Source organism: Lithobates pipiens, unplaced genomic scaffold (genome assembly GCF_037356315.1).
Source record: "Lithobates pipiens isolate NorthernLeopardFrog02 unplaced genomic scaffold, aLitPip1_a1.2 Scaffold_27, whole genome shotgun sequence".
NCBI classification, from domain to species: domain Eukaryota; kingdom Metazoa; phylum Chordata; class Amphibia; order Anura; family Ranidae; genus Lithobates; species Lithobates pipiens.
Window position 1 is genome coordinate 47549966 of NW_027507788.1, and position 25794 is coordinate 47575759.

The 25794-nt window shown below is 40.8% G+C and overlaps 1 protein-coding gene across 1 annotated transcript; it reads right to left on the reverse strand.

Moving 5' to 3' along the window:
* Positions 1-223: 223 nt before the first annotated feature.
* Positions 224-21958, reverse strand: POU2AF3 (POU class 2 homeobox associating factor 3). Its single transcript, XM_077456945.1, has 4 exons — positions 21889-21958; positions 11070-11118; positions 9278-9510; positions 224-3855 (listed from the first exon to the last, which is right to left on the reverse strand). The coding sequence occupies exons 2-4, from the start codon at positions 11098-11100 to the stop codon at positions 3520-3522; spliced, it is 600 nt and encodes a 199-aa protein (XP_077313071.1). The 5' UTR covers positions 11101-11118; positions 21889-21958; the 3' UTR covers positions 224-3519.
* Between the last annotated feature and the right edge of the window lie 3836 nt (positions 21959-25794).

The window sequence follows — 25794 nt, forward strand, 5'->3', positions numbered from 1 at the left end:
CTGTGACCTTCTACCTCCTATTATCAAAGAACTGAAAGAAATAGAACTTTACATTATGCCATAATCATCTGAGGCACAAAACTTTCAAAAGGCACAAAATGCCTAATCAGGAATAATTGCATGGTAGACGGAACACCACTCCTCCAGGTCACCCACATTATAACCTTTTAGAATCATTCATCCAATAAAATCTAGTTGTAATGAAAAAAAATCACAAGGAAGGTTATTTTACAAAATATATATATTTCTTACAAAATGGCAGTTTTTTTTAGTTTTGTTCATTGTTCAACATAAAATTTTACCAACACAACTGAGACGGGTAATCACATATAAAAGACAACGGGTATAAAAATAGTCAAAAAGGGAAGAAAGAAGGGCAGGTTTTGTAGGCACAAAACATTTGATTCAATTTTAACAGAAAAGTGTGTATTTGTTTAAGAATTTGGTTTAGTTTTCAGCTGAACTCCAGGCAAACAGATAAATACAAAGTTTAAAGGTGCATTTAAACACTATTATACCTTTAAAAAGCCATTGGTATTCTCTGAAAACTATTTTGTCATCCAGCTAACTCTTCGAGACAGAATAAACAGGTCTGGCACCTTCATTGTTGTAGAGCACTAATAAGCACTTCATGTTGGCCATTCCTCCCCCAGGCTGACTGCTACATGGGAGGCCTTAGGTATTTACAACAATTGAATGTATATATTTTTAATTAAAACATAAGTGTATTAACTGGTGTTTTATATCTGCCTAGAGATCAGTTTTCAGTGTGTTAATCAGTTTTTATTTGCAAAGGTATATAAAACAGCTTTTTCTTGTTTCAAGCAATACAGTCTTGTTCACAACTTTGCCAGATCCACACCTTGAAATGGCCTTCTATCAAAAAAAAAAAAAAACTCTTTCAAGTAGTGACAATCTTGGAATTTAAAGAATTTTGTTTGAGAAGCTTTGGCTTTGACAGATACACTGTGTGAACCTGTTCAGAGAGTGTAAAATAGATTTCTGTGACTGTATAAAAGAAAAAAAATATATGTAGTGTCTATTTTCTGCTATAAATATCAATAATGGGCATTAAGAAACATGTATTCCCAAGGGAAAGGAGTATATAGTCCATGGCTTTACTACAATGTAAGTATATATTTTGTTCCCATGTTTTTTTAATAAGTACAGTGGTATAATAATGTAATGTTTATTTTATACCCACTGTTTTTTGCAGCGATTTGACTGTTGTACTATGCAGTTTTGTATATGTACGTATATCTAATGGGAGATGATCTAACTTTCATTTAGTTTAGTGTATTTTAATAACAATTTTTAATCCACACCGTTCAGAAAACCACTACTGCATTTGTCAATGTTCATGATCAATAAACAAATTTAGTCCATACAATACTACAAATGTGCTTTAAGGCCTGGGGATACTCTTTTTATATTGGGTCCAGCTAAGCTTGACAAGTGGTAGGTGGATAGATATTTTGTTAATTTTTTTTGGAAAAAGCAGTAGGCTAGATCCATGTGGTCATTATACATATGAACACTGTGATTGATTGTAATAATGGTAAACCTTCCCTTGAAGAATATGGAGAACCCATGACCAAATCCAGCCAGGCTTACCTTTATACAGAAATCAGATTAGCTTAATGAATTGGAAGATGTTCACTATTCAAGTAGATAATACTGAACTATACTATACTGGTGTTTAAAAATGTATTTACTGAATTCTGTATTAAAGTAAACTTCTCAGATGTTTCCTTTAGCGTTTTTTTTTTTTTTCCTCGTCTAATTAGGAGTTCCTGATACCTGGGAGTTGCTGCCCAGGTTTGTTTGATCCTTAATAATACCTTTGATCCAGTACCCACTTATTTAATAAATCAAGTTGCTTAATTGGATGGCCTAATAAACCATGTTGTGATTTTCCATGTATCCACCCTCTTTTCTGAAAGCCACAACCTTCACAGAGGTCTATCTTGGCCACTCACAAGCACTGAGCATTCTAGGTTGATCGGAGTTATCAATTTGCTAAGAAAGAGGTAATCTTAACAGTTATGTTCATGGATGAGACGATTTCTGAAAATGCATATCTCATCTAACAGGTTCATATAATGTTCCAATTCATGCAGAGCAAGCTTCCCATAACCTTTCATAGGCAATGGCTTATCTATGCTCAGTGAAGGCACTTAGCCAAAATGTTCTGCAACATCAGCATATGATTTCATCTCCTGAAATAATTACCACCTCATAAATGAAGAGATTGTCATACTATTGGGCAATTTGCTTGGACTGAGCAACTATCACCCTCCTATACTCCTCCTTAACTATCACCCACACAAAGCTAGTGTTAAACTAAAAACATAATTATAATTCCTAAACATATATATTGTATGGCTCATACACTGTCTTCATTTATGAAATTAAGGATTGTCCTATGCCTCTTCAGTTTTACTGCAGGTAAAATCATTTAATGAAATACTTACAGCTGGAGAAAGCTGCTACAATAGCATAAAGCAATATACACCTGCCCTTGAAGATGCTCTTTGACATATATTACAAAACTATTGCTAATGATGATACCAGGGCCGTCTTTAAGGCAGGGCAAAAGGGGCAGCTGCCCTGGGCCCTGTCATTGTTGTGGGGCCCAAAGCAGCTGCCTCATACTTGCCAACAATCCCAATATCTCAGTGTGGAATGCTGGTACTAATGTTGCCCAGCTCTGCCCTATTGTTGTGTACAGATGACTCACTCGCAGACCCCGTGTTTACATGTAAATAATCGGCATTCATATGTAAATAGCTGTGGCTGGCTGGATTGATATGTAAATAAAGGTGGCATTCACATGTAGATCATGCCCCCCTGCAGTGAGGAGATGATGTGCTGTAACCTCTTGCAACCAGTGAGCAGTAATACTAATAATCTCTAGCAACCGATTAAGAAGCAGAAATGCTGTAACTTCTAGCAACTAATCAGTGAGCCGTAGTGTGTTGTAACCTCTAGCAACCAGTCAGTAAGCAGTAATGATATGCTGTAACCACTGGCAACAAATCTCAATTCCTGCCTGATCTGATACATTAAACTGATTTTAAGTCTAGCTGCTATTTATTGTATGTCTCAGAGCAGGTGGAGAGTGAAATTGCATGGGGGGGGGCCCCCAAGAAAATTTTTGCCCAGGGTCCAATCAATATTAAAGACGGCCCTGGATGATACACTTAAAGTCTTTGGCTGGGTTTTAGCTTTTGGCATTGTTTCAGAACAATTATAGATTTTTTATATATTTTTTTTTCTATACTAAAATGAACATAGGATCTTATGGAATATAATTATACACACTGTTTATCTTGAATGTATAATATGTCTGTTTTCATAAAAAATACAAAATTTAAGGTTAGGCAGTCTCATTATTAGCATAAGTCCTCAACGCAATCTTTTTTTTTGTTTTGTTTTGAGTAAATGGCTTTCTATTATAATCAGTGCATTACTTGGCAATTGTTAAGCTGTTTCATCTTAGGAAAATGTGACTACTTGTTAAATGTAACACATATCATAACTGTTCAGGTCCTTTGTAAAGATGTCCTCAGAAGATGTCAAATATCCCATATAGTCAATGTTAGTGTAAGAATAAGAATCCTGTTCTTTCACTGATCCTTGATAGTCCATGGGGCAGCAAAATGTACAGTAACAGAAGCTGGAATTGTCCTGGTGCTGGTATACATGTTGATCCATTCCAGCGTATGCACAGCTATTGGTGTCAGGAGGAGAAGGGGAGCTGTAGCTCTGTGGAATAAACTCTACACCTTGACAACTTGGAGAGTATTCAAAGGAGTTTGACCTATCTGAAGATTCCGAGGGTGACTGCGGTGTCTGCAAAAGAGATACAGAGATATATATTTTTAATACACGTAATTACCTTAAAGTTAAAACATATTCCCTTTAAATTGCCTTTTCAATTGAGAACCACTGACTTAGTCCCGTTTGTATATCTGGATAAAAGGTTTTCTTTTCCCACAACTCCCTTCCACCCCTTCTCCTGCACTCCCCCAAAAAAGTTATTGTATGCTAAGGAAATGAACAAAGAGACTCTACAGGCGAATTAGATACATAGGAACCTTCATACAGTCCTCCCTGCCCCAGGCAGACCTTATCCTAGTGGCCCAACTATCTTATTTCTCTGTTGGGAATACTGGTTGTATAGGGCAGCACTAAAAAGTGGTAGAATGGACAATGGGAATCTTGACTAAAGCTGGACCTAAATTCAATAGCTATCATGGTGAGTAATATTGATCAATTAACAAAGATTGCAGCATTTGTACAGAGTTAGCCCTTGTACACACGGTCGGAGATTCTGACAACCAAATCCATCGGATTTTGTCCGTCTGATTTTTCCTGACGGATCTTGTCCGAAACTGTTGCATACACACGGTCGGACAAAGTTGTCGGAAAATACGATCTTTCAGAACGTGATGACGTAATTTCGTTACGATGGGACTACGTTCAGGCTAGTAGCCAATAGCTTTGATGTAGGAATTTGATCTGAGCATGCGTGGCACTTTGTCCGATCGGAATTCTCTACACATGATCGGAGTATGTCCGATCGGAGCATTTTGTCGGAAACTATTTCTGGCAAGTTGGAAAATTTGGTCTGACGGATATTCCGACGGAAACAGTCCGATGCAGACCACACACAGTCGGAATATTCGACAAAACACTCCGATCGAACACATTCCGTCTGAATCTCCAAACGTCTATACAAGGGCTAAGTGTTTTTTCGAAGAGTTGCAAATATAGGCATGATCATAAATGGCAAAAAGTATGAATTTGGCTACAGGAATCTTCCAGCAGTATGGAAAATTACAATCATTTAGAGGCCAGGGCTATTGAAATTGTATTACAGCTGGTAATTCCAGCCACTACAACTGGCTTACATCGCTCTATATACATAATCTTGCAAATAAAAGAGTTAATGTGATTACATCACTTTAGTAGCATGCAAAACACTAGATTAACTGAGGAACTCCAAAATATTTGTTTTTTAAATGCACCCAATAAAAGATTGCTTATCTATGGCTAGCATTATAGTTTACCATTTCCTCCTGGAGACTAGAACACCATTGCTGTAACCGCAGAACATACAACAAGGGAAACAATATTTGGGGTGAGTGCATACAGTAAAATGTACTTTAGATGCTTCTGACCGAGTCCAATAGCTTATAGACTGCTGTGATTAGTTATGTTGGTCCATCATATATGGCCTACATGGCAAAAATAAGACTTGATATTTGCACCTTTTGTAGATGATTGTGTTCTGAAGAGGTACCGTATCCTATTTTTCTCATGTGGTGCTAAATTCAGATGTTATTTATTTTTTCTTTTTTTTTTTTACTATACGTGATACCAAAATTTTATTTTGCACATAGAAAGCAAACCTTGAGTGGATTATATTTTCCAAAGGTTGAAAGACTCATCTAATGCTACGTACCCACAATCGGAATTTTGGTCGGAAAAAGCTCTGATGGTTTTCCCAATGTAATTCCGACGGGATTTCACTTAACCTGTCTTGCATACACACGGTCACACCAAATTCCGTCCGTCAAGAACGTGGTGACGTACAACACGTACAACGGGACTAGAAAAAGGAAGTTTAATACCCAGTAGCCAAGAGCTTCCATCTCGTAGTTGAATCTGAGCATGCGTGAGTTTTTGCGCGTCGGAATTGCATACACACGATCGGAATTTCCGATAGAAAGTTTTTCCATCAGGAAAATTGAGAACATGCTATCAATTTTTTGCTGGCCGAAATTCGGAGAGCTAAATTCCAATGGAGCATACACACGGTCATATTTTCCGATGTAAAGCTCTCATAAGTCTTTTTCTGGCTGGATTTCCGATCGTGTGTACGCAGTGATTTTTCCAAATTATGTCATCCTAAAGCTATACTTATCTAGTAATAATAATAATTTACTAATATTAGCAATGGTATCTTAATATTAGGAAAAAGATCACTGCATGAATGCCTTTAGCAGTTGCAATTTTTAAAATACAAATCTAAAGGGGGGGGGTATTCTGGCTCAAAATATTTAAATCTTTGTAAATGATATCGAGTTTCAGTTCTGCCACAGTGACGGCGCTTTGCAGCTCCTTATATGTCAGTGACAGTCCATACATCACCTAAGACTTTAGGGGGAGATTTACTAAAACTGGTGCACACAGAATCTGGTGCAGCTGTGCATAGTAATCAATCAGCTTGCAGATTTTATTGTCAAAGCTTAATTGAACATGCTGAAGTTAGAAGCTGATTGGTCGCCATGCTCAGCTGCACCAGATTCTGTGTGCACCAGTTTTAGTAAATCTCCCTCTAAGTGACACTATACACTTTCTATATCGTGGTTGCTAAACCTGTGACCCTCCAGCTATTGTGGAACTACAAGTCCCATCATGCCTCTGCCTTTGGGAATCAAGTAACTGTCAGCCTTGCAATGCCTTGTGGGACTTGTAGTTCTGCAACAGCTGGAGGGTCACAGGTTTAGCACCCATGGTCTATATGAATTATTTTGTGCTGACCACTAGAGGGAGTACTTACTCTACAATTCCGCACAAGAAATACACAATGGGGTTTATTTACTGAAGGCAAATAGACTGTGCACTCTGCAAGTGCAGTTGCTCCAGAGTTTAATAAATCATCCAATCATGTGCAAGCAAAAATGCTTCTTTATATTTCCCTTGCATGGGATTGGGTATTGTTTGTAAAGTGAAAGTTTACCTTGTTTACTAAGCTCTGGAGCATCAGCAGTGCACTTGCAAACTGCATTGTCTATTTGTGTTTAGTAAATAAACCTCATTGGGAAAGCCATTTCAAAATGGGTTTCAGATTAACCGTTCAAATCTTTCAGCTAAAAAATAAAAAATAAAAATCTTGGGGGGACCTGTTGGCCTTCATCTCTCCCGTCAGTCCTATAGAGATCTATGGACACCCAATCACAGCAAGCAGTGCTGGGACAAAGTCATCCAGTGGCCAGGGCAAAGATGCCAAACTGTGACCTCCCACCCCCCCCCCCCCCCCCCCCCATTCACAATGTGTAGGCTTAGGGAATCCTATTTCCAGCAGTCACTCGCTTGTCAAAATCACTGCTGCTGTCACTACTCCTGTCAGCCTTGTAACAGAAGGAAGGCGCCCCCATCCCTACAGTAAACCATTGCGGCCGGGGCAGCCGCCCTTCTTACCCACCCTTTGCCTCGGCCCTGATGGCAAGAGCTCCAAGAAATGTGTTTTGCGTTGGACTTATGATGGCTCGTCAGTAGAAGGTAGGGTAGGGGTAAGTGTTATTTTTGCATTGCAATCATATTTCCCTATACATCAACCGGTCCTTTTTAGAGATGATTTTTAACAGTTCACAGAACAAAGTTATCCAGAGCAACCAGTAGGACTGAGGTTGGTATAAGCATATTAGAAGAGTTATTTTATTTTGTTTGTACAATTATTGTACAATTATTTTAATTTGTTTGTAGAGAAAAAACTAGGTAGTCTATCCCCAGGTCAGACATACAGCAAGTAACATATAGGGGGATTTTTGCTAAAACTGCTGCAAACAGAATCTGGTGCAGTTGTGCCTAGTAACCAATCAGCTTCTAATTTCAGCTTGTTCAATTAAGCTTTGCCAATAAAACCTGGAATCTGATTGGTTACTATGCACAACTGCACCAGATTCTGTGTGCACCATTTTTTTTTTGTAATCTCCCTCTTAGTGCAACTAAACTCAGCTAAACTATGCTGTTGCTCATGTTCCTTTAATGCCTAATGTATAATACTTTTTTTGCATGCGCTGCTTTCAGGACAATCATACCAGGAAGATATAACTACAGACACTTCCATTCCTAGGGTGACAACACTTATGCAGTTTAGCTGCTGCGTTGTCACCTTTTCCTTAATGTGAGTTTAACCACAAGTTTCATAGTTTCATAGTTAGTAAGGTTGAATAAAGACACCAGTCCATCTAGTTCAACCTGAGTAAGTGTCTACAATTGTCCCTATCCCTGTACATTGTACACTCACATGGGTCCCTACCCTCAAGGAGCTCACAATCCTAGGTCCCCATTCATATACTAGGGCCAATTTTGGACAGAAGACAATAAACCTACCTGCATGTCTTTGGATTGTGGGAGGAAACCAGAGTACCTGGAGGAAACCCACACAGACACAGGGAGAACATGCAAACTCCAGGCAGGTAGTGTCCTGGTTGGGATTCAAACCAGCGACCCTTCTTACTGCTAGGTGAGAGTGCTAACCACTACACCACTGTGCCGCAAAGTTGTTGCACTAACACACTGGGGCTGATTTACTAAAACTGGAGAGTGTAAAATCTGGGGCTGCTGCACATGGTAGCCAATTAGCTTCTAACTTCATCTTGTTCAGTTAAGCTTTGAAAAAAATAAAAATAAAACTGGAAGCTGATTGGTTTCTGTGCAGAGCTGCACCAAGTTTTGCACTCTCCAGTGTTAGTAAATCAACTCCACACAGTGTGCACTGCTGGCTCATTCTGCTGTAGCCACCCCAGTAGATCTGTATTGTTCATCCACTGCTGGAGAGTGAACACCTACACAGGAAGTTCATATAAAGTCTACAGGACATGTATAGCACAAGGAGAAAAAAAGAAAAGAAAATAAAGGCAAAAACAATTCATATTATTATTTATTTTTTATATATAAATAAAAATATTCAGTCCTATTTCACACAGTTCTCTTCAAAACTCTGTCATTTTTTTGTGAGAGTTTACTTCTACTTTAGTAAAAAGTGTCCATATAAATGTCGGATTACATAACTAATTTTTTTACACATTTTGGGGCACTTTAAATAATTATCTGCAGTCTCTAAGTACAGAGCTATGTCAATACCTTTTTAACTCTGTAAAATATTCTGCTATACTGTCAGATATAAAAATAAAAGGCTTTACAAGAATTGGCTTTCTACCACTGATTACTCAGCAATTACAAGCAAAAGGGACAAAATACATTTCCAGACAGCTCTCTTACATATTCACATTGTTTTTTTTTTTATTGTAAAACTTTCTGTTCTAGGCTGTTTATAGAAATGATAGGACTTGCCCTAGTAGCCTTTTATTTACTGCCTTTTACCCATGATTGTGCTTACACCAAGATCAGGGAGTCTATAGCTGGTGTATATATTGTATTTTGATCTTATAGACTAAGCTCATGCAGGCTCAGTGGGCCATCTAGTGACTGCTTATATCTGCACCACCACCAATACAGATAACAGAAAAAACATTTTTACCATGTTCTCATGAAAGATGGGAAATGGCTGGATGGATCCTTCTGAGAAAGTTGGAAATACATTCTGGAAGTCACAGGAGCTGCTGTCCACAATGGTGTTAGGCTGATGGTAATAGTCCAGAGTCAGCTGATCCAGTAAGCTTGTGCTGTTTTCCTGAACTCCATAGCAGGGCATTGGTGTGGTCTGTGGGTATTGGGCTGCAGGCACAATAGGTGCACATGCACTATAACATGCTAGGATTAAGACACAAGACCATGGTTAGTTTTATGTATACAATGAAAAAAAGATTTGCATGTCAAACAAATTACTATTTTGCATAATCTTGTTTGCTTTCAACAAAAGGTTTCATGGTTTGATCATGTCATTAGAATTACTGAAATTAACCATATAATACAAGTCTTTGTTTTCATTATGATGTCATCATTGCTTTGGGACACCCTTGCTAAAGCTAAAAGCAGTGAAACATTTTCAAAAGGACTTGTTCTTTGTCCTATAGATATAGTGCAGGTGCTATTTCACTAAAATTGTATTCAGGAGGATAACTATTAGAGCCATGGGCTGGTGGTATATGGCATGCCCTTTATTGTAATGCAACCAATTCTGGCATTGTAGGTGAAAAAAAATAATCAGGCATTGTAAAGGGACAAAGGCAACCAACTAAGGTGTGTAGTCAATACTGGAACCCAACCCACCATGTAGTGACTCAAAGTCACACGAGTTGGGGGCCATTATGGATATAGTACCTTGCAGAATGGATATGTTTAATAAAAATTGTAATTAAATATTGCCAAAAATTTATTTTTTTGACCAGTATAGGGCATGCTATTTGAATGGAAATTGTCCAGCATGCAGGAAAATGTTTGATTGCATAAGAAGTACAGTAACAATGTTAGTATGCAGGGCAGCTCACTTCGTTTTCGTATTTTCGGGACATAAGAAGACCTGAATTGTCCTCCTTAGAACATTCATTGGAAAAGACCTGCTGATATGTCAGTGGCTACAATGTATGAAGATTTAAGAAAACATGTGAAAGATCTGATCTTGGGGTAGCTGAGTATACAGTATAAAGTTCATACCACAAATGGTTTATAATCGATTAGTATGACTTGTATTGATCACACCAAAACGACTCCAGGATGTTGTTAAAACATCTGAACAAGTCAGAAAATTAGAACTCTAAAGACTTGATGGAATCAGAAGCATAGCTTATGGCAACTATGACAGCTGACAATTTAGCTATATATCTGTATTCGATTAAACACAAGTCGATATATAGTTTGTGACTAAAATAAGCTCGTTTATTTCTTCCTTTAATTGACATTATCCCCATGTGATTTTTTATTTTTTATTTATTTTTTGTTTAATAAAACAAAGTTCCCAGTTTATTCTTTAGAAATTCGTAAAAAAAAAAAGAACAACTGAGCCTAATATACAGTTCAATCCATAAAAAGCAACTTGATCAGATCTCCTTTGTGTCTCAACAAAGACAGTCTGCTCATATATTCAAGTAAGGATGTGAGGTTTAAAACCCTCCAAACACCTCTTATTTAGACTAGCAGATCAAAATGTGTCACATTCAGACACTTTAAAAAAAAAAAAAAAAAAAAACCTTACATGGTTATCCTGTTGTCCTCATCTGCATCCCTTCTAGCATTTAGATCTGATTGGTTGGAATAATTATTGAGTGGATCTTAAGTTGAGCTGTGAGCTTTCAGACTTCCATGTATAAAGAAATCCCTGTGACTAGGTCATGATTATTTTGTGATTTTTTTTTTTTTTTTTTAACACTAACCTGGAGGAGGGACTGAATCAGAAAACTGCATTTTGTTCTCCTGGAAGCCCTGCAAAAATATAAAAAAATATATATAAAATAAAATAAATCAATAATATCAATTGCCCACCTCTACTTGTATAGCTTTTTGAAGAATACAGCCAGCCAACTATACTGGTGCTTGACACTAGGTAAGTGAGAACTTTTATTTTTTATTCTATGTATCGTTTTGGTTGCTTAGGTTGTGATTTATCTAAAGTTATCCTATGTGTTACAAATGTGTCAATGTGAAAAGAAAGGGCAATAATTACAAGGTGATCGTTCAAATCATTAATATCAGAGCGTGTAAGATAGGGATGGAGAGTCTATTGCCTAAAGAAGTATTGTCTGTACACTCAAGAGAGGATTTTTTCATATATATATATATATGTATATATATATATGTATGTATATATATATATGTATGTATATATATATATATATATATATATATATATACATACATATATATATATATATATGTGTGTGTGTGAATATATATATATTTATTTTATATATATATATATATATATATATATATATATATATATATATATATATATATATATATATATATATATATATATATATATATATATATATATATATATATATAAATATATATATATATGTGTGTATGTCTATATCTTTTTTACTTACTTTTTACTTTTAGTGCTCTTTTGCATCTACACCCATACGATTTAACACCTTTTGACTATGGTCATCTGCTATTATCCATCGATTATGTTAAACTGAATGTATATAAGTATTTATTAATTCAATGTGAATAATATAATTAAATATGTACAATAATGTAATAATAAAATAATAACATTTGAATAATAATAATATTGTTTATTTAAAAATAAATGTTTGGATCCCTAATTGATTGGACGTGCATTGCAGTACAACGTTCCGGCATAGGTCCAAGCCATGGTGATGCTGCTGTTCCAGTGTGTAAAAGGTTAATGTTTAAAGGGACTATCAGTCAGTGTACTGGGAGGAGAGGGAGGGGTTGTAGAACGACCTCAGGTATTGTTCCTCTAACACATGCTGGATTCATTCACTATCACATTCATGAACCAGGAAGCGCTAATGATTTACTTGGCAGCTCCCAATGCAAATATCATCGACTGCAGATCACTTCCAAAAAGAAAAAAAAGTGTTTTCTTTCCTTTGTGTTCATTTGTTCAATGGGGTGGCTGCAGCTTGGTTGTCTTATAACTGTACGACTTGTGACCTGCATGTTCCTATGTAATACTAACTTTAGAAAATTCGATTTATTGCTACACAGTGGCAGGTGCTATGTACAGAGTAGGATTTCTGATAAAGAAATGCATGTCATAGCTGCCAAGGGTCCCTCTTTTTTGGAGAAAAAGTTCTTTTTTTCTGTAACTGTTCTTCTCATGTATAGATCTCAGTGAATGTTTGAAAGATATTTAAAGCCCAAAACGCAGTGTGAATACATAGGGGCTGATTTACTAAAACGAGAGAGTGCAAAATCTGGTGCAGCTCTACATAGAAACCAATCAGTTTCCAGTTTTTTTTTTTTTTCAAAGCTTAATTGAACAAGCTGAGAAGCTGATTGGCTGTCATGCATACCATGAGATTTTGCACTCTCCGGTTTTAGTAAATCGGCCCCAGTGTTTTGGTGCAACAACTTGTAGTTAAAGCAGGGGTTCACGCACTGTGCGGGCGGCACAGTGGTGTAGTGGGTAGCACTCTCACCTAGCAGTAAAAAGGGTAAAAGGGTGGCTGGTTCAAATCCCAACCATGACACTACCTGCCTGGAGTTTGCATGTTCTCCCTGTGCCTGTGTGGGTTTCCTCTGGGTACTCCAGCTTCCCTCCACACTCCAAAGACATGCAGGTAGGCCAATTGGCTTCAGTATATGAATGGGGACCTTGGATTGTGGGTTCCCTGAGGGTAGGGACCGGTGCAATGGATAGGGATAGGGACAATTGTAGACACTCACTCAGGTTGAACTGGATGGGCTGGTGTCTTTATTCAACCTTACTAACTATGTAACTAATACAGGTATTTGCACCCACCTCTGGGCATAGACTCCCATGGGAGTCCCTGCCTCTCCCCCCCACCGTCCTCTGGGAAACACACAGATCCCAGAGACAGCAGGGACCATCCAGATTGTGCAGCACAACTCATGCATGCGCAGGAAGTGAAGCAAGGCTTCATTTCCTGATTCCCTTAGCAAAGATGGTGGTGGCAGCACCCAAGAGCTGAACGACATTGCGTGCGCCCTGGACAGGTAAGTGTCCATATTAAAAAAAAAAAAATTCCGGCAGACCTCTGCTTTAAACTCATGAGTGAAAAGGAACATGGCGAAAATGCAGCAGCTAAACTGCATAAGTCGCTCGGTGTTTGCTACCCCTCTCTGTCAATACCTCCACTGGCTTCCACTCACTGAACAAATTAAATTTAACAACTACTTACAAAGCCATCCACAATTTAGCCCCCAGTTACATCATTTGCCTAGTCTAGAAATACTAACCCTCTCTTTTCTCTCAAGACCTTCTGCTCTCTAGCTTCCTCATCACCTCCTCCCATGCTTGTCTCCAGGACTTCTCCAAAGCCTCTCCAATCCTATGGAATGCCTTTCCCCAATCTGTCCACTTATCAGCTCATCCCCCATAGTTATTACATATTGTTCCAATTGACCCTCCATTCTAGATAGTAAGCTCTAAGGAGCAGTGCCCTCTGATCCCTCCTGTATTGATTTGTATTGTAGGTGTACTGTCTGCCCTCATGTTGTAAAGTGCTGTGCAAACTTTTGGCACTATATAAATCCAGTTTTTTTTTTATTTCAATGCACCAAGCCAAATGCAAAAATGTGGCATGTTTGCTGAGGCTTGGGGGTACTATTAACAATAAATGCCACCCCATGCATCTGCAAAAATTCAGCATCTTCTCTCAGTGGGTTCCTCAATTTTGCGTGCATTCCCCTCCCACGCATATATGAATCTAGCCTTAAAATGGTCATAGATGGATCGAAATTCAGCCGGTTCATTCCCGTTCAAGAGGAGTGGACCTAGAAATCAACTACTCTCCAACAAGACGGCTGGAAACGTTGTGTTCCATCAGTGTATGCAGCCATTTAGCTGCAGTGTTGGTCAGCGTATTCTACCAGTGGAGAAGTCCCGCTGTCCGAATACAATAGCGCAGTGGAGAGGATTCTTGCATTCACCTCGAATTTGTGAATCGGGGAATCCAAATAAGTTATGGCCAGCTTAGGCAACATCTGCAATACTCAATTCAAAATAATATAACTTGGACTGGAGTCCCTGAGTGTAGACGCTCCCATTCAGACCTCAATGAGAGTTAATAGCTACCTAATCTCAGTTCAGATCTGCAATCACAGCACATGGTAGGGGTGTGTCTTTCAGCCTTGATGACGTTACATCTTAGAAATGTTAAATGACGAAATACAGAGAGCTGTAAATGTAGTCAATGCTGGAAGAATGCAAAACTGTGAAATGTTAAATATTAAAAAAAGCCAAATGACTATTTGTTGTTATTAAGTGTGATTGTTTGTGATAATGGCATGGTATTGTAATTAATTGTATTTAGGAAGCAGCCTTGCCTTGCCTTGCAGCACTGGAGTCCTTGTTTCGATTCTTGGCCAGGACACTGTATGCATGGACTTTGCATGTCCTCCATATGTTCACATGGGTTTATCTGGGTACTCTGGCTTTCTTCTGGTGGGCTAATTGTCACCTCTCTACAATGGCCCTAGTATATGTGTACAAATTGGCTGTACACAAGTGTTGTTACATTCTGCACTGAAGCATTCAAGGAGCATTCTTTCCATTGACTCCCAATGAATTGGTTTTAGTAAGGGTTTGTTGAGGTCTTAAAATCATTTTAGGGGTTCCTCTGGGGTAATCAAGATTGATAAAGGCTGCATTAGTATATGCGCTTAGTTGTGATTGGTTGGGTTATCTACTGTCCATCAGTGCACAATGCATTACTGCTTTCCATGCCTTACAAAATTATAATGCCTCAAAGAGGCCAATTGGAGTCAAAGTTCCTCTGGGAATTGATGAGTAGAGAATCTAAATCGGAATCTGATTGTTGTGGCTTAATACAGACAGTAGGTATTAGGGACATCCTGATAAATAAAGCTTTACTTAATAAACACCAATCAGAATTCACTCTACTGAAGTCAAACTAGGACACAGTTAATTGTGATTGGTTGCTATGGATAGCTGGACTTAAAGCAGAGCTCCACCTAAAAATGGAAGCTCCGCTTATTTGCCTTCTACCCTGCTCCGCTGCCACATCTGGTTTTGACAGGTACCCGCTCTCACTTTTGGCTGACTTTGCCATGGCGAACTCATGAATAAGTTTGGTGCCCCTCCTCCTTTCCTCGCCGCCAGGCCATTCACAAAGTGCAGCGTGCTTCACGTGTGCGCGGTAGGGAACCGGCTGTGAAGCCACAAGACTTCATTGCCCGTTTCCCCTAATCAGGATGGTGGCGGCAGCACCCAAGAACTGATGAACACACCACTGGATTCGTGGACAGTTACATGTTCTAATATTAAAAGTCAGCAGCTACAGTATTTGTAGCTGCTCACCTTTATTTTTTCTGCAGGAGTCTGGAACTCCACTTTAAAATAGGAAAAATTATTGAATAAGTCCTATCCGTATCTTTAAAATGAATCATAAAGATTAGTATATATTGGCCGCACACCCCAGATTTTGAAAATGTTGTCCAAATGTTTTTTTAAGTGATTAGATCACATCAGTAAAGTGCAATGTTTCAGAGTCACGCAGGATCCCTTTGTCAGGCATGTAATGTCATCACACGCCCGACAATGGGGTCCCGCGAGGCTCCTGAAACATTGCACTTTACTGATGTGATGTGATCACTTCAATAAAAGTTTGAATGACATTATGAAGATTTGCTGTACGATAGCAATACACATTTCTACTTATGACGTTACCAATTTTGAGTTGGTAGTTGCTACTCTACCTTGCTATTCTTCTACCAATTCCAGGAATGTGTGCAATGGAACTATTATATATGACTTTTAATCATAAAGAGTAGTACTGGTTCCTAAGGTTCCTACACATTACATTCTGTTATAAAATAGCAGCCCAGTCTGTGATGGAATAATAGGCACACCTGACAATGGCCTGCAAGAGAATAGGACTTCTAGGTTTCTAGAGATGTATAAAATGAAACTCCCAGTTGTCTACTGAACTGAACATACCGCTGGATGTAACTAGATGGCAGTATGGCAGCATGGACCATTATGTACAGAAAAGAAAATATTTACAATGGAAATCTATCTCTTCCTCCCCCTCCCTCTCCGATTTTGAAACTGTTTGTTATGGAGATCTATATTGAAAAACATTTGAGATAACTGCTATATGCTTTCCTGTTAATGTGTACTAAATTTGGTTGTTTTAGTTGACACTTGACTTTTTAGTTTTCAAGCCTGAGTGTAGGGTCCCTGTGAGCAAACAACAGGATGGTGCAATTGAAAGTGAAACAGATGTGATGGAATATGCAATACCTATAATACCTATAATACCTATAATACCTATAATACCTATAATACCTATAGCACCAACTTTGAACTAAATGTAGTCTGAGTAATTAAAGTGGCCTTGTCACCACTCTCCGAAAAACGAAAGCAAAACTCAGTTCCCTTTTAAACACACCAAAAATAAGTAGCACAGCAGTATTGAAAATAAAAAGACAGCTTTACTGTAATATTTCCTATCCCCTGCAAAAGGTCCCCCTGGCCAGCTGATGGCGCCCCTTTGCTGGGTTGGACAACTCTATCTGTATGATGGCAGACTCTCAGGCACTCATGGTGTCATTCCACCAGGCTGGGATCACAGTACTACTGCTCAAAAGGCATACAGTATACCCTTCCATAAAGGATATGTAAAGGTTAATTAAACAAATAATTAAAACATGTCATACATACCTCCCCTGTGCAGGGCTGATGCAAGGATTTTTGACACCCTAGGCGAAACCTCATTTTGTAGCCCCCCCCCCGTCTCCACCCCTGACCTAACCCCCCTTGCCCTGCCCATGTATACCCCACCTTTTTAATGAAGCACCCATCAAATGCAGCCTCATCAGCGCCCATTAAATGCAGCCTCACCAGCACCCATTAAACGCAGCCTCACCAGTGCCCATTAAATGCAGCCTCACCAGTGCCCATCATATGCAGCCTCACCAGAGCCCATCAAATGCAGCCTCACTAGAGCCCATCAAATGCAGCCTCACCAGCGGCCATCAATGCAGCCTACCAGCACCCATCAAATGCAGCCTACCAGCGCCCATCAATGCACTACTAGTGCCCATCAATAAATGTTTGCGTGCTTCCATTTATTCCGGAGTCGGGACACAGACACAGTCCTCTGCCACCACCGCACCTCTGACACTATGTTCAAACAGAGCGGCGGTTGCCTGCTGATGCTAAAACTTAGTTGCTTGCTGCAGAGAGAAGAGAGTAGGAACACCCGTGGCCAGGCACCCTAGGTAGCAGTGTGCCCTAAGCAGCTGTCTAGTTTGCTTAGTGGTAGCACCAGCCCTGCCTCTGTGCAGTTGATTTTGCAGAGTGGCCCCGATCCTCCTCTTCTGGCGTCCCTCAGTGGCACTCCTGGCTCCTCCTCTTCTCGAGTGCCCCGTTGGAGAGGCCACTCATGCGGGCACGCTCCCGTGTCCTGCACCTGCATCCATTCACAAAGACAGCAGGACTTAGGTCCACCCCAGGCTCCTACATCATTGGATTTGATTGACAGTAGTGGGAGCCAATGGCTGCTCTGCTTTCAATATATCCAATCAGGACCCGAGACACTAGCTGGAGCTGGTGTACTCATCCCCGTTGCTGGAAAGACCGGGTTCAGGTAAGTAAAAGGGGGCTCTGGGGGGCTGCAGCATCACCGGAGGTTTTTTGCCTTAATGCATAGAATACATGAAGGTGAAAAACCTCAAGGGCTTACAACCCCTTTAAAGTGACACTAAACATTGGTTTAAAAATAAATAAATCTATTCAAGTATATATTCTTAACACCTATCTACATTCTATTGCATTCTGCCTTCTCCAAATCTCTATAGTCCATTTTTTTGCTGTTGTGATGTGACTTCCTGTTAGAGGTTGGCAACATTCATTCTCCATGATTTCTCTGTATGTAGGAACCCTTTCTTTCTCGTTCCCGAGACGGACTTGTGGCTATGGACTATGGAGTTTTTAGTGTACATAGAACAGTACACATGATCACAACCACATGTACTGCTTGTTGCAAACAAATGGAAGTGAGGTGGAAAGGGAGATTAAAGGGCTGCTAATAGTGGACAATGTATGAATTATCTTTTGGAAAATAAGAATGTCTTTTAGTGTCACTTTAACAAGTTGTGTTACCATGCACATGAAATTTAATGGCATCCTAGTTTTAGTCTGTAGGGTCCAATATTGAGTTGGCCCACCCTTTTCAGGTATAACAGCTTCAACTCTTCTGGGAAGGCTGTCCACAAGGTTTAGGAGTTTGTCTATGGGAATGTTTGACTATTCTTCCAGAAGTGCATTTGTGAGGTCAGGCACTGATGTGGACGAGAAGGCCAGGCTCGCGGTCTCCGCTCTCATTCATCTCAAAGTTGTTCTATCGGGATGAGGTCAAGACTCTGTGCTGGCCAGTCAAGTTCCTCCACCTTAAACTCGCTCATTCATGTCTTAATGGGCCTTGCTTTGTTCACTGGCCCAAATCATTTGGTGGAGGGGAGATTATGGTGTTGGGTTGTTTTTCAGGGGTTGGGCTTGGCCTCTTAGTTCCAGTGAAGGGAACTCTTGAGGCATGAACATATCAAGAAATTTTGGAAAAGTGCACAAAGCAAGGTCTATAAAGACATGGAAGAGCGAGTTTGAGGTGGAGAAACTTAACAGGCCTGCCCTCAACCTGATAAAAAACTTTTGGGATGAATTAGAGTGGAGCCTGCGAGCCAGGCTTTCTCATCCACATCAGTTCATTGGCAATGACTAAGCGCACGTGAAGTGTGCAAAACACGTCTACCCAGCATTCTGATTCCTGTCGTTTTTGGGATGTCCAAATAAAAAGGATTTTGATCTACAGTGGTGTGCAGCCATTTCTTCTAAATTCGTCCACATCAGTGTCTGACCTCACAAATACACTTCTGGAAGAATGGTCAAACACACTCCTAAACCTTGTGGACAGCCTTCCAAAAAGAATTGAAGCTGTTATAGCTGCAATGGCTGGGCCAACTCAATATTGAACCCTATGGACTAAGACTGGGATGCCATTAAAGTTCATGTGCGTGTAAAGGTAGGTGTCTCTATACTTTTGGTTATATGGTGTAGGTGTACTCATTTAAAAAGTGCACTGTTGACTTTCTAGATACAGTTCAAGTCCTTGTGAACATTATGGGTTAAGCTGGCCATAGATAATTTGTTTTTTTATTGTTCAGCCATCAGGTTGGAAAAAAATACAATTCAATACAGGGGGAATCAGAGAGCCTTGCTCGTTAGAGCTTACAATCTAGGAGGGATTTGTATATTTGCGTTTATATCGTAACGTGATATTTTGCTAATTATTAGCTGTGCAACCTATAGTGGAACTATTATATTTGTATGACACCTAAGGAATTGAGAATGTTAATAAAATATTGTATGCATATTCACTTCAAATTTCAACAATCTACATACGATTGGATAAGTGAAGTGAATATTCACGCAATTTATTGTGTGAAAATTCTCCAATTTTTTAATAAATCCACCTCATTATTATGCTGCTTCTGATTATCATCCCGAGTAATACACAGTTATTGCTCTAGAACGAATGTACAATATACAGGGCATTACACCAGATTTTCCAACTGTCCCGGATTTGCCGGGACAGTCAAGTTTTTTACTAAGTTGTCCCAGAAAGACCGTGTCCCAGGCAGCATCCCGGAACCTGTACTGTGCTGTCCTGATCCCAGTATTGTGCCCTCGTCACCCCGCCCCCCACCCCCCCCCCCCCCCCTTTTAATTGCAATTACTAATAATAATATATGTTTAATTCTATCAGCTATTTATACTTTATAATTCTTGAGAGTAGGTGTGTAAATTGGGGAAGGCTGGTAGGGGCCCTAGTGCATTACTTTGCCCAGGGGCCCATAATGATATTATGATGGCCCTGACAATATACAGTAAATACCATATATTGTAGAATGAGATTCCTTGCTGTGTTATGACCACATACAAACACAGAAGTCTATTAGGCTATCAGGTCTAGCCAAATGTCTGTGCATTGTAGTAAGTAAACTAAACCCCATTATACTTTGTCATTGACCAACGCAACTCCAGCAGACTGGAATCTTGTTGTCTTTGACTGTTGTACATCGCTCTTCACCAAAGAAAACACATTGGTCTTGGTTTACAAAGAAAAACAGGCTGTTAGGCTGTTCACTTTGCAAAGGATTTATCCCCAGAATGTGGACAATTAGGTGAAAGCAGGGCTGGTGCAAGGTTTTTTGACACCCCAGGCGAAACCAAATTTTTCTGCCCCCCCCCCCCCCCCGGCACCATCCCTGAATCGACCCCCTTTGCTCTGCCCATGTATACCCCACCTTTTTAATGAAGTGCCCATCAAATGCTACCTCACCAGTGCCCATCAATGCAGTCTGCCAGTGCCCATCAAATGCAGCTTCCCAGCGCCCATCAAATGCAGCCGACCAGTGCCCATCAAATGCAGCCTCACCAGTGCCCATCAAATGCAGCCTCCCAGCGCCCATCAAATGCAGCCTCACCAGTGCCCATCAAATTCAGCCTCACCAGTGCCCATCAAATTCAGCCTCACCAGTGCCCATCAAATGCAGCCTACCAGTGCCCATCAAATGCAGCCTACCAGTGCCCATCAAATGCAGCAATGCAGCCTACCAGTGCCCATCAAATGCAGCCTTCCAGTGCCTATCAAATTCAGCCTCCCAGCGCCCATCAAATTCAGCCTCACCAGTGCCCATCAAATGCAGCCTACCAGCACCTATCAATGCAGCCTACCAGCACCTATCAATGTAGCCTACCAGTGCCCATCAATGGATATTTGCTTTCTTCCATTCATTCGGGAGTCGGGACACAGATAAAGTCCTCCACTGACGTTGTGCGCCTCTGACGCTGTGTGTGAATGAAGCGGTGGCTGCCTGCTCACACTGAGACTTAGTTGCTTGCTGCAGAGAGAAGAGAGTGGGAATGCCAGTGGCCAGGCACCCTAGGCAGCAGTGCGCCCTAGGCGACCCTGGGTGAATGTCCATTCCCAATCATGTGCAGGCAAAAAGAAAAAGTTTTCTCCTTGCATGTGATTGTGTATTTTGTGCAAAGTGAAATTTCACCCCATTCACTAAGCTCTGGGGGAAAATTCCCTTACAAAACCTAATTTTGTCACCTTTTGTCCCTAAGTATTTTCATGCCATCTATGAAATCGTTGGCCCAGTGTGGCGTTAGAGTCGATTTTAGTCATCAAACCATACTTACACTTGAAGCACACATCATGATAGAATCTGTCACATATAATACAAGTGCAGTCCTACCATGTATGCAGATAGATTAGCTTAATAAGAAGGTGGAGATCTTAAACCTCACGCACATACTACACAAAGGCATTGTGCTCTTTAAACAGTACAGTAACCAAGCCTATTAATAATTACATATATCTGGCACAGACCCTCCCAGGTGAGAAAAGCAAACAGTGCTATGTGCCTATTGAGCTGCAGATGTTAGTGTTAGTACTCAGTGCTGCTCCAGTGGCAACTGAACACAAAAAAAAAACTTACCGGAAAGTCCTTTCCTGCTTTAAAGGCTCTTTTCTGTTCCAGAAGCTCTTTCACCGTCACTCGCACTTTAACTCCTTGGTACACCTTCGGCTTGGCTAAAAACAAATGAAGACACAACATTATCAGTTGCATCATGAGAAAAATAAATATGTAACCTTGAGCCCTAAGGATGGAATTGTTGGTCCATGTACTTTTGGGAAATTAACACGGCTTCTTTGTGATCCATAGGCGTGTGCACAGGGTGTGCCGGGTGTGCCTGGGCACACCTTAATCACCTAGTGCACATTAGCATTATCGCTCTGTGTAGCAGTGGGGAAATGGCAAAGATCGCCTTTTTGCCAGCTGTGCCATAAGAGAAGTACTTACGCGCTTCTCTTTCACTGTGCTGGCAGGGATGTCAATGTGCCAGGGCCAAATATACAGTATATAGACACACACACGCTTTGGGGTGCACACTCTAATGCAATAGGCTGCGCACACCTATGGTGTCACCCAAGTAGTGATCTTTTATGGGTAGCAATGGGAGTCTGTATGTGTATGTACATTGACAAGAAAAAGTATGTGACCCCATTGGAAACATTAGGGCTCCTGTTACAAACCATGGGGCCCTATACAGCCAATTGTGTGCTGCAGGTGCCAGCAGGAAGAAGAGGAGGGGATCTGGAATAGAGGGGGGTTTTCACGGGGGGGCCTGAGCACAGGGGGAAAGGTATGGTGCACAGGGAGGGTGATCGGTGTAGTGGGGGGGGGGGGGATTACTGAAACGAATTCCCTGTATGTAACTTCCCAGCAATAGTGAGGAACAAATGGCAAATGACTGCAGAAAACTGGTAATTCACATACTTTTCCCAGTGCTGTGGATTAGGGGGTACCACCGGTCCTTCTGTACAGGGCCCAGGACAGCAGGAGGTCTTAAGCAGCGGGGCGAATTGGGTGTGGGCAGGGCACAGCAGGGGGCACAGCGGGGGGCATGGCTCTCTCTGCTGCAGCTGAAAGCTAGAGGGAGGGAGAGGAGAGGAAGCCAGCTTTTCAGCTGCAGCAGAGAGAGCCATGCAACATACAGGGGATTGGTTCTAGAAATTGCCCCCCGCTGTGCCCCCCAGCCATGCCCTGCCCACATCTAATTCACCCTGCTGCCTAAGACCTCCTGCTGTCCTGGGCTCTGTACAGAAGGACCGGTGGTACCCCCTAATCCACAGCCCTGGGAAAAGTATGTGAACCCCTGGCAATTACCAGTTTTCTGCAGTCATTTGCCATTTGTTCCTCACTATTGATGAGTAGTTACATTGTAGGTGAGGTCGAAAAAAGACACAAGTCCATCAATTCCAACCAATGTATGTAATTATATTTCAGTATTACATTGCATATCCCTGTACATTGCGGTCATTCAGGTGTTTATCTAATAGTTTCTTGAAACTATTGATGCCCCCCTGCTGAGACCACCGCCTGTGGAAGGGAATTCCACATCCTTGCCACTCTTACAGTAAAGAACCCTCTGTAAGGATACACACTGTAAGTTTTTCTAGTTCAACCCAGTGATCTGAACGAAAAAAAAAACTTACAGATCGCCGCACTAACACATCCATGTTAGTGCAGCGATTTCCTCCACCGAGCTATTGTGTTCTGACAGGGGGACTGCAGGTATTGAGGTTGATTTACTAATAGTGACCTTACATGTGTTGATTTTATTATTTTATTTATTTCAGGTTCTTATATCGCTCCGTAAATTTACGCCGAACTTTATATATACATAATATACAACTAATTCATATTAGTCCCTGTCCTCAAGGAGCTTACAATCTACGATCTCTAACTCCCATTCATCCATACTACAGCCAATTTCGACTCGATCCAATTAACCTACCAACATGTCTTTGGAGTTCGATCAATGGGAAATTCAAATAAAATTGATTTGGTATTCAATCCAACTGGCATAGCTTGCCTTCCGTTCAATCTCAGTCTAGATCAAATTCAATCCAACTGATCCAACGATCGTGGAAAATTAGCAATGTTGTGAACAGATATAAGATTGATCGTTTCCAATTGTCTGTTATGATCCCATTTTAGCAATCTAAAAATCCACGTCCTAATGTGCGTGGCATAGCGATCGATCGATAGATCAATTATCCCTATCAGAAGAGTTCAGTCAAAAAATAAATTGATCTTTATGTAAATTGAAGTGTGAATGGCCACCATAAAGACTTCTGCCTGTCGGTGGATAAATGGCGGCAAAAAAGAAATTCTATCGCCAACATAAAAATTGTAGGTACAGGCAAATGTAATATTTTAAATGTTTACTTGCAGCTGTTTCCCTTGATATAAACAACTTGCAATGCGCCACTAACCCTGCTAAGGAAGTGACCCTCCAAAAAATGTAAGTCCTCTAGCATAGATTCATCAACTGGGAGTAAATAATTGCTGTCTGTGCTGGCCCAGCTCCTCTGCCCCCCCCCTCACCTTCGTATATAACTTGTATATAGAACTCCAGGGGAAAAGTATAAAGTGTTGAGTTACCGCCATAGGTGTGCGCAGGGGGTGTGTCAGGTGTGCCTGGGCACACCCTAATCACTACACACAGTGCCTATTCCCCTACTGAAGAATTTAAACTGAGATTGGTTTGAACGTTTAAGGCCGACCATAAACTACACAATCTGATTGTACAATCTCCTTTAGATCTATAATTTGATATGCAGTGCAAGGTCCTGCCTGATTCGATACTAATAGAATGGGTCGTTTAGGTTTGCCCTCATATTTCATAGTTTTGGAAAATCCAAAGGAGATTGTACAATCAGATTGTATAGAGTATGGCCAGCTTTAAACCTTCAGAGGACATTATTATTATTATTATAATACAGGATTTCTATGGCACCAACAGGTTACACAGCGCTTTACAATATAAAAGGGAGACAGTGAAGATAGAATACAATAGAATGAAAAGTGGGTTAAGAGGGCCCTGCTCAGAAGAGCTTGCAATCTAATAGGGTGGGGCAAGTGGTACAAAAGGTTGTAACTGTGGGAGATAAGCTGATGAAAGTAAAAAAAAGATTAGATGGAGGTGTGATAGGCTTCCCTGAAGAGATGAGTTTTCAGGGATTAAGGCAGCCAGACTAGGAGATAGTCGGACAAATTGAGGCAGAGAGTTCCAGAGGATGGGAGAGGCTTTGGAGAAGTCCTGGAGACGAGCATGGGAGGAGGAGACATGGGAAACATGGAACACCCCCCCCCCCCCCCCCCAGCCTTGATTGACTAAAGGCACCTTACCTTGGCCAATCATGGCTCTCACAGCAGATTTCATTGTGATTGGCCAAAGCACGCAGGTCAGGTGCATGCTTTCGCCAATCAGCGGCCATCAATGCACTGCGATCTCACAGTGCATTATGGGGCACTCCGCGGCACTCAAATTTGCTGCGAACGCCCCATATGTTTGCCTCGAACATCGGGACCATCCCTATTTGAGATCAGGAGGTCTTGAGAGGAGCGGAGAGGACGGTTTGGGTGATATTTGGAGACAATATTGGTGGGAAGAATAGTGCCCCATCATTGGTGTCAGTGAGAGGAACAGCGTCCTGTCATTGGTGTCAGTGGGAAGAATAGTGCCCCATCATTGGTGTCAGTGAGAGGAACAGCGTCCTGTCATTGGTGTCAGTGGGAAGAATAGTGCCCCATCATTGGTGTCAGTGAGAGGAGCAGTGCCCTGTCATTGATGCCAGTGGCAGGAATAGTGCTCCATCATTGGTGTCAGAGGGAAAAATAGTGCCCCATCATTGGTGTCAGTGAGAGGAACAGTGCCCCATCATTGGTGAAAGTGGGAGGAACAGTGCAGTGCCCTGTCATTGGTGTCAGTGGGAAGAATAGTGCCCCATCATTGGTGTCAGTAAGAGGAACAGTGCCCCATCATTGGTGTCA

Coding starts and splice junctions, on each gene's coding strand:
- POU2AF3 (XM_077456945.1), bottom strand. CDS start 11,100: ATGCAGTTTTCTGATTCAGTCCCTCCTCCAG. Junction 9,511..11,069: donor TGATTCAGTCCCTCCTCCAG/GTTAGTGTTAAA, acceptor TCTTAATCCTAG/CATGTTATAGTGCATGTGCA. Junction 3,856..9,277: donor CCATCTTTCATGAGAACATG/GTAAAAATGTTT, acceptor TCTCTTTTGCAG/ACACCGCAGTCACCCTCGGA.